The sequence below is a fragment of the Nicotiana attenuata genome, unplaced genomic scaffold (genome assembly GCF_001879085.1).
Source record: "Nicotiana attenuata strain UT unplaced genomic scaffold, NIATTr2, whole genome shotgun sequence".
In the NCBI taxonomy this organism is placed as follows: Eukaryota; Viridiplantae; Streptophyta; class Magnoliopsida; order Solanales; family Solanaceae; genus Nicotiana; species Nicotiana attenuata.
The window spans coordinates 120,020-133,648 of NW_017672448.1; the positions used below are offsets into that span (position 1 = coordinate 120,020).

The 13,629-nt window shown below is 37.4% G+C and overlaps 1 protein-coding gene and 1 long non-coding RNA gene across 4 annotated transcripts; one reads left to right on the plus strand and one right to left on the minus strand.

Annotated features, from left to right (window-relative positions):
- The first annotated feature begins 206 nt into the window (after window positions 1-206).
- Window positions 207-6,218, plus strand: LOC109213243. Of its 3 annotated transcripts, none has more exons than XR_002065974.1 (5): window positions 207-567; window positions 4,286-4,633; window positions 4,935-5,169; window positions 5,269-5,424; window positions 6,132-6,218. It is a non-coding gene; the product is annotated as an uncharacterized LOC109213243 (long non-coding RNA). The 3 variants fall into 3 exon arrangements; XR_002065975.1 differs by lacking the exon at window positions 4,286-4,633 and having other exon boundaries at window positions 208-567; window positions 4,935-5,015; window positions 5,094-5,169; XR_002065973.1 differs by lacking the exon at window positions 4,286-4,633 and having other exon boundaries at window positions 208-567.
- On the minus strand, window positions 5,851-10,110 carry LOC109213242 (abscisic acid 8'-hydroxylase 4-like). Its single transcript, XM_019377016.1, has 9 exons — window positions 9,526-10,110; window positions 9,107-9,431; window positions 8,752-8,901; window positions 8,368-8,616; window positions 7,946-8,035; window positions 7,770-7,848; window positions 7,073-7,179; window positions 6,835-6,953; window positions 5,851-6,239 (listed from the first exon to the last, which is right to left on the minus strand). Exons 1-9 carry the CDS (start codon window positions 9,729-9,731, stop codon window positions 6,110-6,112), a joined length of 1,455 nt encoding a protein of 484 aa, XP_019232561.1. The 5' UTR covers window positions 9,732-10,110; the 3' UTR covers window positions 5,851-6,109.
- Between the last annotated feature and the right edge of the window lie 3,519 nt (window positions 10,111-13,629).

Sequence of the window (13,629 nt, forward strand, 5' to 3'; positions counted from 1 at the left end):
ACGAACCCTCGAGCCTAGAAATCGGAGGCTTTTGATTTTGACCGTATACAATATATATATATATATATATATATATTCTTCACGTATATGCCACCGGTAAAATTACACATGGACTCGTAAATAAGTAATACATTAACGAAAAATTGCCGCAAATTAACCAACTAATGCATTAATAGTTATAGAAAAAATAAAGATGGTATGATTTTATCGCCAAATTTGATGTGAGATTTATTTTGCCAATTCAACCAATCGAATAACCTCTTGAACCAAGAACTCAAGAAGCAAAATGGGAAAAGAAAAAAAAATTGTACATCGCATGAATTTTAATCCCTTTTGAAAAGGCTATATATTTGCATTCAGTTTGCGTTCCCTCTAAAAGTTTCTAAAAGTCGTTCGTCACTTGTACGCTTCTCTAGGAATTAGGTCAACAATGAGATCGACCTATACTCTCTTTTTCTTTGATCTTGCACCTATCGGTGTAGGATATATACTTGGATTCATGTTGATAACCTGCTTAAATTTGGAGTCTGAATGATCGATCAATAGGATTTGCTTCATCATCGACAGGTTTTCCCTAACTTGTATTCTTTCACACAGTTCGATCTTCATCAATGTCGAATTTTCTGTACAATCTCAACAATACATAATGTTTCATGAAATATGAAATACTATATGTTTTAGTTTGTTTCACGTTTCAACGAATTTTAGCTTGAAATCGAGCAATAAGGACGTCTATGTATTTTCTTCCCACATGCATGCTGATATTTATGTTGGGCTTTTGGTTCATGGACAGATTGGTTGGTGATGAAGCTTAATTGTTTAGTAATTTGTGTATTTCTGTTAATAACCCGCGAAGCTATGATTATGTTGCTCGAATTATACAAAATGCCGTCTGGGCGNATCCATCTGGTTCATATGACTGTTCTATTATTTTATCTAGGTTTCGGGTGCCAAATTTTTATTCCTTTAAAACTGATTTTAGTTCTTCTTGTGTAGCAATTATCCATTTGCATCCTCGAGAGTCTCTTTGATGGTTTTTTTGTCTCAATTTGTGACCAGGCCTTCCCTACGTACACTCCCTCCGGGGTCTGTGCCTAAATTCGCGTATAGAGCAATATGTGAACTAACATCAACTGGTTCCATGTTTGGCACTTCCCCAAGGTTTATCGGTGGTACACCGACCCCTATATTGTTGTTTTCACCAAGACCTTCGTTGTCATGAACAGGTGCATTTTGTGAGCTAGACATGTTTCAGCCTGAGAATCAAAAATTCTTGACAAGAAAAAGTGTAAAAATAACGTGTGTAATGAGAATCAGTAAAGAAACAATCACTATTAGCCAAAATGTTTACCTCGAAAATACGAGTAACAATTAAATTTGGTTTGTTGTTTTAAAGATATGTGATTAGATTCAATACCAATTAATAATCAGAAAATATGAACTAGAAATGAAAGAAACAAGTGAATCAAACCAAAGTTACTCAGTAGCGGTGACCTCGAGCTTAGTGACCTCGAGGTAGATTCAGAGCAATAAGAACAAATAAATAAGAAAAGTAAAGTAAGAGCAGTAGAGCTAAAGGACAATTAAGATGAACAGTAAGAGAGAAAANCTATGTATTTTCTTCCCTACATGCATGCTTGATATTTATGTTTGGGCTTTTGGTTCATGGACAGATTGGTTGGTGATGAAGCTTAATTGTTTAGTAATTTGTGTATTTCTGTTAATAACCCGCGAAGCTATGATTATGTTGCTCGAATTATACAAAAATGCCGTCTGGGCGTGTGATCCTCCAAAAGTTATCACTTTTGGAATATCTGAAGTAGGTTATTCAAATGAGGAGTAATCAGTCAAGGAACTTCTGAAAATTATAATATAAATGGAAAGGAAGTATAGAAGAAAATTAAAGGAAATGATGAAGTAATGACCCTCATTGTTAACGTCATGTCCTTCTTGGGTCAGTACAGGTACTATATAATACTTGATAAGAATATAAAGTATGACGATATGTCACTTAGAAGAAGTTTTATGGGAATGATAAGTGATCTGTGAGATTGTGTAAATTGTTACCTTATTTTGTTTATCATGTACCATCCTTTATTAAGTGATGCCTTTGCCATGGAGATCCAAACGTTGTTGAGGGGAATCTTCTAGAGCCATCTCAATTGACAAAGGTCCCTCTGACACCTGGCCATACCCCTGTTTTCATGTATTATATACTACAACCTGTACCTCTTCTCAAAATACTACAACCTGTACTCCTGCACTAATTCTTGAACCCATGCGTTCTTGCAAGCCACATAGTCTTGTTAACTTAGAGCGCCAGGAAATGATAAGTAAGGTATGATGAATTAACAGAGTTGTACTTATTTTATTAAGCCTGTTCGAGTGAAGAATAAGTGTTTGATTTAGATATAATCCAAGTGTTTCCTATCTTCTTGGGAACTGGCAATCTCTTTTTTTGAGATAGGGGTTGGAGGAGGGGTTAAGTTAGGACATCTAAGATGATAATTGAGCCTTGACCTTGGAACCTACTTTCTGTGCTTCTGCATTGAACGTGTTTGATTCTAAAATAGATATGTTAAATTGGATTAGAACGGGTAGCTAATTTTTCATTTGTCGCACAGATACTAATGGGAGATTTATACTAGTAATTTCAGGAACTTTCTGACTTCTATTTATCTGTATCTTTTAGGAGGAGCCTTTTGTTGGATGTTCTTGACTTTCTGGTTTCATATGAATTCCATAGTACTGTGGGAGAGCCTTAACTTGAATGTTATTCACTTTCTACTTCTTGGAATCAGTAGTAGTGCAATGGACTGGTTATATTTCCTTCGCAGAGGATCTCAGTAATCAAGCGTCTATAGCTTTTGGGAGACTAACTCGAACAAGTGCTTTGTGTGCTTAACTCAGATTGCTCAATAAGCCAGCCATATTTACTACACTGCAAAATGTCAATCTCTTTACATGGTCAACATATGCAGCATCCAAAACTAGGCCATTAATCCTAACATGTACAATGACTTGTTATGAGGTTCCTGTATTAGTTACTTTCCTGAATGAACGTTCAGAACCGATGATCAATGGTTGCAAATATTTAACGTTTTTGGTGAGTCAAGCTAGTGAAAGCTCATGCTTGGTCAGTTCCTTAGTTTCTCGATTTTTACCTTTGGTGCTTGAAGCCTCAACCTTCTAGTGGAATCTTTGAAGCATAGAGCTTGCAATCGCTGTAGCAAGCATGTACCCGTGATGAGATTATATAAATTGTGGTTTGCTTTCTGTTTTTGAAGTTTTGAGCAGTTTATAGGTGATTTTTGCCCTAGTCGTTTGTTAGAGATAGCGGGCATCATCCTCATGAAATGACTGCCTAGTTGATATGGAAAAATATGACTTGGCTGATGGATCTACTTTTAGCCTTTCAAGGGCCCTATTTTTCTTGAACAAACGTACCCTTGTTTAATTTCTGGAGCAAAACTTCAGTGCTTTACTTGTTTCTAGAAAGTTCCTAAACTTTATGCTGCAAACTGTGTAATTGCAGCAGTAGTTTATCACCAATTGATGGAGTTATGAGTGAGTTTTCTTAAAGTCATCTTGTGTATAACTATTGGTTTTGCAAAAACATTCTGATGCTAATGCGAAACAAAATATTGGAGATACAAGGACGCATTTAGTCTATTGAAAACTGTTGTTTTGGGTAGGTTGTGATAACAGTTGTATCACAGACCTGTAACCTAAATAGTGGTTTTTGAATTACATACTAAGATGTCCCTCCAAATAAACATTTCAATCCTAATGTTTCTTGATAGAAGCCTGATCTATAGTAAGTAAATGCTACTCATTTAAGATGTTGTTTGAACTCAACTGCGTGATCTGTTAGATGAATCTGTAAAACTCAGACCTTCCAATCCAGGGAAACGTAGTCTCCTCCTTCCTATAAGTCATTTTGATGGAAACTGTTGCCATTTATTCTTATCTCACCTTCGCAAAAATGTAAAATACATTCGACTTGGGAAAAAAATGTCCTAATCATTAGATGTGAGGAACCAAATGCCATTTGTCATCTTATATCCAAAAGTATTAGTGATTCACTTTGTTTACGTGATTAAGATTGTGTATGTGTTTATGTTGGTGATTATGTGAATTAGGTGGGTACTCATTTCCTATATGTTGCCGCACCAACCCAATGACACATCAACTTGCCCCTTATGTTTCTTCGATCAGAAAGCTAGTGATCTCTTATTAATCGTTTTGCCCTTACATGATTAAGATCTTGATCTTTCTAATTTAGGAAAGAGCGGCAGAGCACCAGTTAAACTTGTGAAGGTCATGCTACATTGACATTTGTGCCTTCACCCTGGTTTCAGAAAGTAGAGAGATTAATAAATAACGTCCAACCTTATGGTTGCAGTTTTGCTACTTCCACGCAAGCCCCCACCCACCTGCAAGCCGACCTCGTCCACATGGAAAGGCACAATGTTGGTCGGCTTTCTGAGTTTTATCTCTGCTACAACAAATATTGTAGTACATATTTTGCTTGAGGGTAACTTGATGAACCATTTTCCCCCTACCCTTGAGGTTACTAAGGTGATGAATCAAGCTGACTGAAGCTGTGCCTTTGAAGTTCAGTCTTTCCAAGGTGAAGTTTATTCCCATGTGAAGAACTTCATTTACTTCAGATATGCAATCTGTTGTCGCTAGATTCATAAAAAAATAATCCACTGAAATGAGACAATCGCACATCCTGATTTACTCAAAATTCTTTGTAGCTTGCATGTTGCTTTCACATGTTGTGATGTATAACATATGTTTTGACATTTTCTATTCACGTAATGCTTGTGATGCCTTTGCATTCTGTTTCTTTAACTGATTTAGAGCTGTTGTGGTTCTAATTGGTGTTACCTTTTGTTTTATTAGTTAATTTTGGTATGTATATACAGGTCAGAATCATCCAGATCTATCGTTGAGGTGCATTCCTGTTGGAACATTCCAGACTAAGAGTGAGGGGGCTCGAAAGCAACGTAGTTCTTTGCTCTAAATGTCTATAAGAGCTCCAGTTTGTTACTTCCTCATAGCAATTGTTTCCATTAAATCTACAGAGATCCCAGCCCCCAGGACTGTACCCGACCAGACCATTATAGCTTCAGGATCACTATACAAATGATGGCTATTTTGGTAGTGACATGCTAATGGGACCCTTCATCCTATACCATAAGTGCTAATTTCCACTCTTGGGTATTTCCCATTAGATCAAGACATTTCCTTTTTCTGCAGGCACTCAAGCAGCTGGGACACTTGGATCTTCTGAGGCCAGTGATGTGGACTTTCTTCTGAGGCCAGTGATGTGGACTTCCACGTGAATCTAAATACACGTGCTCCAATTAATGCCATGCACACAGAAAAGTTCCATTCATCATCATTTCTTGACTGGTAACCTTCCACTATGGTGGTACTTTTCCAACTTATATGAATCATATCTTTCACCAAATTGGAATATATAGAGCTAGGAATCCATGCCGACTTAGCAAAAGATAGCACTGTGGAAGAAAAAGATCTATATAGGTGATACTAACATAGTCGTGTTAGTATGTTTATTTTAGATCATATGCTTTCTAGGAGTCTTTTAGCTCCATCAAATATTTTTATGCTAGTATAAAATATAAAGAACTTCTAGTACTTCTTACTTTTATTTTGCTTTGCCTAATGTTGGCTTGGGATGAATTTAAATGGAGAAACGTGGTTAGTGAGGATTCATATAAACAACCTCAACTTAGTTGGGACTGATACAAAATTGTTGTTATTATACAGAGCTAGAAATAATCCTGGAGTACATTATGAACACAATTGAGCCGGAAGAAGAAAAGATATGGCTTTCTTTGTTAGCAAATGTGATTGACTTTACATACTACTCCGTAATTATATAATACAATTTCGTGGAAGAGAACAAAATAGATCCTACTACTCCGTATTATATAATACAATTTCGTGAAAGAGAACAAAATAGATCCCAGGAAAGAAAAAATTTACAGGGATGAGTATCACTAGAAACTGGAAACTAAGTTCTGAAGTATCTTCTGCTTTCTACTTTTTGCTGTTGTTGCTAGTATTAGTTTAATCAGGAGGCATCTGTTTTCCAGGGATCTGTTTGGCTTCTTGTTTCCTTCCAGAACCTAGATGGAAGTCCATGCTCAGGTATGGGGAATGGGCTATATTGTACCGCTTCTCTGGAAGCTACGACTTCCCACCTGCAACAATTGAACTCATGAGAAAAAATCTCAAAATAAAATTAGAATACCTAGATATTTAATGCTCTTCTCATAGCTACATGTGGAGGAAAAAAGAATTATGTTGGAGGTTTTGCAGGTGAAAGAGAAATTTTTAAGAATCTCGTGGCATCACATAAATATAATGGGAGCTGAAATTTCTTTAAACTCATTCTTTTTTTAACTAGATTTTTGTGAGAATTATGTGGTTGGTTTCAGCTCAAAAAAAAAAAAAAAAAGAATTATGTGGTTGGTAGCTGGGTGGATGTACTTCTGCTACACTTGAGCGCGACCACATCACCCCTAATTGAATAAATAACCTTTTAAAAGAATATATATATATATATATATATATATATATATATACACACACCCATTATTATAGGCAAGTAGTGATGCTATGGTATTCCCTACCTGCTGGCTCAAACTTTTGGATATGCATTTTCTTTATTATTGTAGTTGTTGTTAACTATTACTATTATATTATACACTGGATTTTTCTAAAAAGTTAAAAATTGTGGTCTCAAAATAATATAGAGATATGAATCTAGAAGAAAATATGATGTCATTATCATACCTAAATTTGGTAACCAAATGATGAATGAGAATCAGCATCTCCAGTTTGGCAAGTTCATTTCCTGGACAAGCATGGGCACCATTGCCAAATGGCATATAGGTATTGGGTTTGGGAGCAACCTGCATCCATCCGTCACCACATAAAAAAAAAGTTGGGGTAAACCAATTTTTTCATATTTTAATGTTTTAGACAGGTGGAGAATTGGAAAGCACTTTGCTAGTACTCGATCACCACATACCTCAAATCTGGAAGCATCAAAATTCCGTGGGTCAGCAAAAAATTCTGGATTGTGATGAATGTTTCTGAATAGTGGCATGACTTTCCAACCTTTTGGAATCAGGTAACCTGCATCAAAGATATTTTTTACTACTCATGTTGAACGAAGTAATGTGTCTTACGGATGAATTAAAGGTATAATCAACTATGATTTATACATTTCTCAATTTGTCTTGATGTACTCGTGTCCAATGAGTGTGACATGTGATTTTGTGCGGAATGACATTCTTTCCTTTTTACTTCGCTCTAAAAAGATTGTCATTGTTCTCTATTTGAAACTATTTACTTTAACATTCCCTGGTATCCCTGACGAAATACATTTATAGGAATGGCATTACATTTGCAAAACTACTAGATATACTCAGTACTTTTGGTATGTTACATATATTTAGCTTATATGTCAACAAAAAAGTTGAACTTCGTGTCCAGTCAAACAATCATATAAAATGACCGACGGGAGCAGTAAAAAAACTATTGAAGTATCTATACCAAATACTCACACCGACTCGTATCTGATACGTAGTAGTCGAGTCCATGTGAAATAGATAATCAGAGCATTCCTATGGGAGCTCTGAGTTTATTAATGTGTGCCCACTTGTACATATACATAATATATATATAGGGTTGAATTAACATATGATTGAAAACTACCGCCTTACCGTCGTATTCTACATCAACCACAGCTTCTCTAAAGGTGAAAGATATAATGCTGGACATCCTTAAGCTCTCTAAAATGACCTGCAATAGAAGTTTTTCTAGCTGATTAGGGGAATTTTCCTTTAATTTTCTGAAGCTGCGAATATAATTACAACTAATTATGAGAAGAAAAGATTACCCTGTAAGTTAGTGACATATTTCTTGTTTGAGCCCATGTCAACGGCTTCTTTCCTTCTTCATTTGATTCGTAAATTGCTCTTTGTTCTGCCTGCACTTGAAAGGGAAAGGGTTTATTTTAAACTTGGGGATTCAAGATCACTTGGCAATAAAACATGTGAGAAGTACGAATGGAGATTGGAAATAGAAAGAGATTTACCGGACACTGATAAAAATATCTCTTTTTTTACACTATCAGTGCATTTTAGCTTGTAGTAGTAGGATAACTATTTCCACTTAATTTTTACACTAGTTGTAGCAGGCTAGGTTACGTAGTTAGCTTTTGGGGTGATTCATTAATAGTGTATAAATGTTTTACACTATTTTAAACTCAATAGAAACAAATTAACTAGCTAAGAACCAAAAGGAATCTACAGCCGATACCTTAACATCTTCTAAAAGTTTCTGGTCATCGTAGAGGTACTTGAGAATCCATGTCAAAGCACTAGCTGTTGTGTCTTGGGCAGCAAAGAGTACTCCGATGACATTATCGGCAATTTGATCTTCAGTTAAAGTCTGCCCTTTCTTATCTTTGAAATTCAGTAGATGACCCAACAGATATTTCTCTACTGTTTTTTTCTCCTTCCTTTCAAAGATTATTTCGCTAAGTATCTGATTAAGCTTCCTCCTCGCCTTTGACAATAATAGAATATATAGTTCAGCATAAAACTATCGGCCCTGTCTCGGTGGGGTGGGGGCTGGGGGGGGGGGCTGGGTAGGGGGGCTTTAGTAAGATCATTTGGAATGAAAAAGGGAAGCTTAACTTACCACCATAGCTTTGTAATAAGCAGTCCCCCGCAAGTTCGTAGGGAAAGAATTATAGCCCTTTTCTACTATGGAATAGTTCTTGTTAAGCTCCTCTTTGTACTTAGTATCCAGCTGACCAAATATAGCAAGAATGCCAACTTCAAAGGAGAACTGTAGTATATATTTCCATGAGATTCACGTGTGAGAATGATCTATTGATCATTATATTGTGGTGGAAAATTCTAGGAGATCAAAGTAGTGTTGAAGACATAAATAAACAAAAAGTGTGTTTGCTATATATATCTGAAACCTTAAACTTTTAGATAATTATATGGTCACACAATTCAACAAGTAGCACAAGTTATCAGTAAAGGACCTTCTTCAACAGACGGAATGTATTGATGACTTGGTTATTTTGCGACCATGATTCCAAGGAAGAAATGGCCAAGGCCTCAATATCACGAACTAGTTTACGAAGAGCTTCAGGAGATAACGAGCTCTGAATTAGTTTCCTTAGTTGAGAATGGTAGTTTCCTTGGTGAAAGAACAAAGCAGAATGGCCAATCAACTTCTCTTTGCTCTTGGGGTAAGTTGGTTTGAACAAGTGCGTGTTAGTTACAAGCACGAATCTGGCAGCTTCAGGACTAGCAAGCATAACACAAGGGTACCCAAGAATGTGTGTTTTGAATATATTACCATACCTGCAAACAAACATTTGAAAAAGAATGAGTAAATTGTTTATAAGTTTGTTTTAGTAATTAAACTGAAGATATTTTCTTTGAGGAAAGATTAAACCTTTTTTGTTTGTTAACAAAGAAGACATTTGGGTCTTGAGAGTAGAGTTGGAGAGTTTCCCCTATATACGGCCAGCCCATCGAACCGGGAGGAAGCTTTGCTTTTTGTATGTTTTTCCATATTTGTTTCTTTGAAATGTAAAAGAGTAGAGCTGTGAGAAGAAAGAGAAGGAAGTAAATAATGGAACAAGCAATATTATTCTCCATCTAAATGGAGAGTATTGTTTTCTGCTTTGCTCTTATATTATAAGTATTTAATTCTTTTTCTTTGAATGGATTATTTAACTAGTGACAAGGGTTGAGAAAGAGTTGTTCCTATATAAAGGAAGAAGAGGGATATATAGAGACGAAGATATATAGGAGGACATGTTGGGTAAGAGGGGTTATTATTATATCTGATATGCCTTATAATAGATTCATACATATCCAAGGAAGAAGGAAAATATTGGACCACATTTACCATATCATGAATATGCCATATGAAGGAGACCTATCGTTTGAAACAAGACAAAACTCACACGGCCAATAGCTGAGTATTTTCTGTGCTTACCTGTTTTTGCGTTCCTCTTATTTTAGAGCAACGTTTTTCGTTGTGTTCTCATATATTTGTTATTTTTCCTTTTTATTCTTTATGTGGATCATACTTTCGAGATAAGACAAGAAGAAATGGTGTTTATCAATGCTCATTCAAGCAGAATTAAATCGTCTTTCATATTGATTTCATAGTAGTTAGTAAAAGATATGTAAAATACATAATGTAGATCTTATAGTATGCTAATCGAGTTACTTCACAAAACAATATCCTCGTAACGGTATCGCAAAAAATGAGCATGTTCTAGCCATCACAGAAATATAGAGTGACAATGGTCGAACAGATATTGATCGCATTGATAGCAATTGCGTAATTTGTTTCTGAGGTATCTTCAGTATATTTGTTTTTTCTTTTGACTATAGAACTAATCGGGTACAGTATATTAGTGTAAAGTGTGATGCCACGCATGTGATGCTTTATACACCTCAGAGTTAGATTTTAGATGGTTAGGCTATGATATTGATGTGTGAGGCTTTAACTAAGAGAATATTTTCCATTCTTATGGTGCACGAAAATGTTGCCCAACCAAATTATTTTGTACTGAGATAAATAAATTCTGGCTAAAAGTATGTGTCACAGGCGCGTTTTATGTCACACAAAAACAGCCTGTACGACAGTCATGTCTCACACTTGACTTCAGCCTGCTCTAACACTTAGCCAAAATTACAGCAACTTTGGACTTAGAATATTTTGGACAGCTTTCAACGCAGCAAGTTTAGGACTGATTTTAGGCAACGAAAAATAAGTAAAGGCAACAGAAAATTTAGATGAACACAAGGCACAATATACAGGAAACTCTTTTCCCAACTTTGTATTTAACTCGAGCATCCAAAGAAACTCAAACTCGAAGTACAGTGCCGTGTACAAGAAGATCACTCTTGACCCTCACAAGACTACTCTTAGCCTTAGGTGTTTTCACTCTTGAAAACCAGACTTAGGACTCTTTCCTAACTCAATGTGTACTCTTACACGTTTTTCACTTATGCCATAAAAATAAAGGGTGCTGCCCATTTATAACACATGAACCAGCCTCTTTTTCTTACATTAGTTGCCTTAGGCTTAGACACTTGTCCCGCATTGCCCACTATTTTAGTCTAATGTAGTTGACAACCCCCAACTACTAGGAACATGTAAAGATCATGCCAATAATAATGGAAACATGGCCAAAAACGTGCTAACTCCCATCTGCCAGCATTTTGAACAAAGCCAACTGCTACCCATGTGCACAGCATGTGCAGTAACCGCTCTTGACTTAGTCAATCTGAAGCTTGGTGCCCATTTTCGTGCCTTGGCTTGAATCATGCGCAATGCCATTGTATCCAGCTGCATTGTGCCACATTTTGCCTATGCCATTGCTCACAAACATGGCCCTTTGCCGCGCCCCAATGCCATGACAAGTCTGTCCCGCTCACTGCCTTTCGTTGCACTTAAGCCTGCCTTTGTCACTTTGTTTTTGCCTTGCCTTGGCATCACTGCCTCATGCCTTGATGCTTTTGCCATGATCAAGTGTCACCCTCAGCCCGCAACTCATTGTCTAGCCCTTGCCAAGCTGCCTCGCCTCCGTTAAAGTCTTGGCCATCACTTACCTGTTTCCCTTTTTGACTTGGTGCTACGCGTGCACCTGCCTTGCAACACTCTTGCTGCCTTATGACAACGCTCTAGTTGTCAAGTCGAGCTCAAAGTGGTGGAGGTCTAACAAACCACCCACACCCTTTGAAACTCGACGTCCTCGTCGAGGTTAGCTCAATTTATGAGTCCTAAGGGGTTGACAAGCAACACCCCTTGGCCTCCCTTCTCTTCAGCTACAATTGCATTCACTCCAGCCACTTGTTTGTCGCTGGTCATTGCCTTTAATGCAGCCCTCTTGTCCGCGGCAGTCATAGCATTTAACACTGCCTTCTTTGGGAAGTCCCTTGCTCGATGTGGCCCATCACAAAGGAAACAACCACTGAATTTGCTGCCCTTCTCCTTGCATTGTTCCAGCCTCATGCTATCCCTTCCCCTTGTCTTCATTAGCATTGTTGTTTTCACATTTCTTCCACTCCTTTGCCTTGTCCTTCTTTCCGTCGTTGGACTTTGGAGCAGAAATCTCATCACTCAAGTGAAAATCGCCCAATGCATCAGCCGCAGCCTCAACACTTGCAAGGTTTTGATTAATCTGCCGTCGCAACTCTAATTGTGCCCATTGTTGCAGCCCGCTCAAGAAGTTGTGCAATTTGTCTTCTTCCGACATATTGCTGATACTCAACATCAAAGAAGTGAACTCTTTGACATATGCTCTAACTGATCCGGTTTGCTTCAACTTTTTCAGTTTGTCCCTAGCAATCCAAGACGTATTGCTAGGAAGGAACTAATCCTTCAATTCCTTTTTAAGCCGCTCCTACGACTCAATCTTTGGTCTGCCCCAAACTTTCATCTTCAGCCACACGAGTGCGCCGCCATAACTTAGAATCTTCACTCAAATACATGCTAGTCAAGGTTACTTTCTCCTTCTCATCTTGCACACGAATAACATGAAAGTACTGCTCCATATCCCAAAGAAAATTCTCCAATTCACGTGTACTCCTTGCACTACCAAATGCCTTAGGTTAAGGAATTTTCACATTGAGATGATCAGCACCACGTTGAGGAGCATCCTCGCCAACAGCACGTCGCAGTACCACTATCTTGGCTTTCAGATCCGCATTCTTTTGACTTAGCCTTGCCAATTCTACCTCAAGGTAGGCAAGCCTTGTCACGAGAGTCTGAATTTCTTCATCTTTAGGAACATTTCCCACCAATGCCTCCAGTTTCGTAAGCCTTTCCCGCAGTTCGTTGTTACCACCGGCCATGTTCTCAAACAAGACCACGAAATCTGCCACTGCCCGTCGTGTCTCCGTCACGAACCTGCTCCGCTCTGGTACCATTTTTCACAGGCGCGTTTTATGTCACACAAAAACAGCCTGCGCGGCAGCCAAGTCTCACACTTGATTTTGCCTGCTCCAACACTTAGCCAAAATTACATTTTTTCTGAGAAAGGAGAATAGGAATGAAATAAAATAGAAATAGAAAGAAATGAATCTAATTGCAAAAGCAAAAAGGGGGATGTCTTTTTTTTTCTTACTTTTTTCTTTTCTTGATTTTATTCTTTCTTTCCTATAATTCTATTTTGATTTCTGTTTCGAGAGAGAAATTGAATATTTTGGACAGCTTTCAACATAGTAATTTAGGACTGATTTTAAGCAACGAAAAATAAGTAAAGGCAACAGAAAATTTAGATGAACACAAGGCACAATATACAGGGAACTCTTTTCCAAACTTTGTATTTAACTCGAGCATACAAAGAAACTCAAACTCGAAGTACAATGCCGTGTACAAGAAGGTCACTCTTGACCCTCACAAGACTACTCTTAGCCTTAGGTGTTTTAACTCTTGAAAACCAGACTTAGGACTCTTTCCTAACTCAATGTGTACTCTTACACGTTTTTCACTTATGCCATAAACATAAAGGGTGCTGACCATTTATAACACATG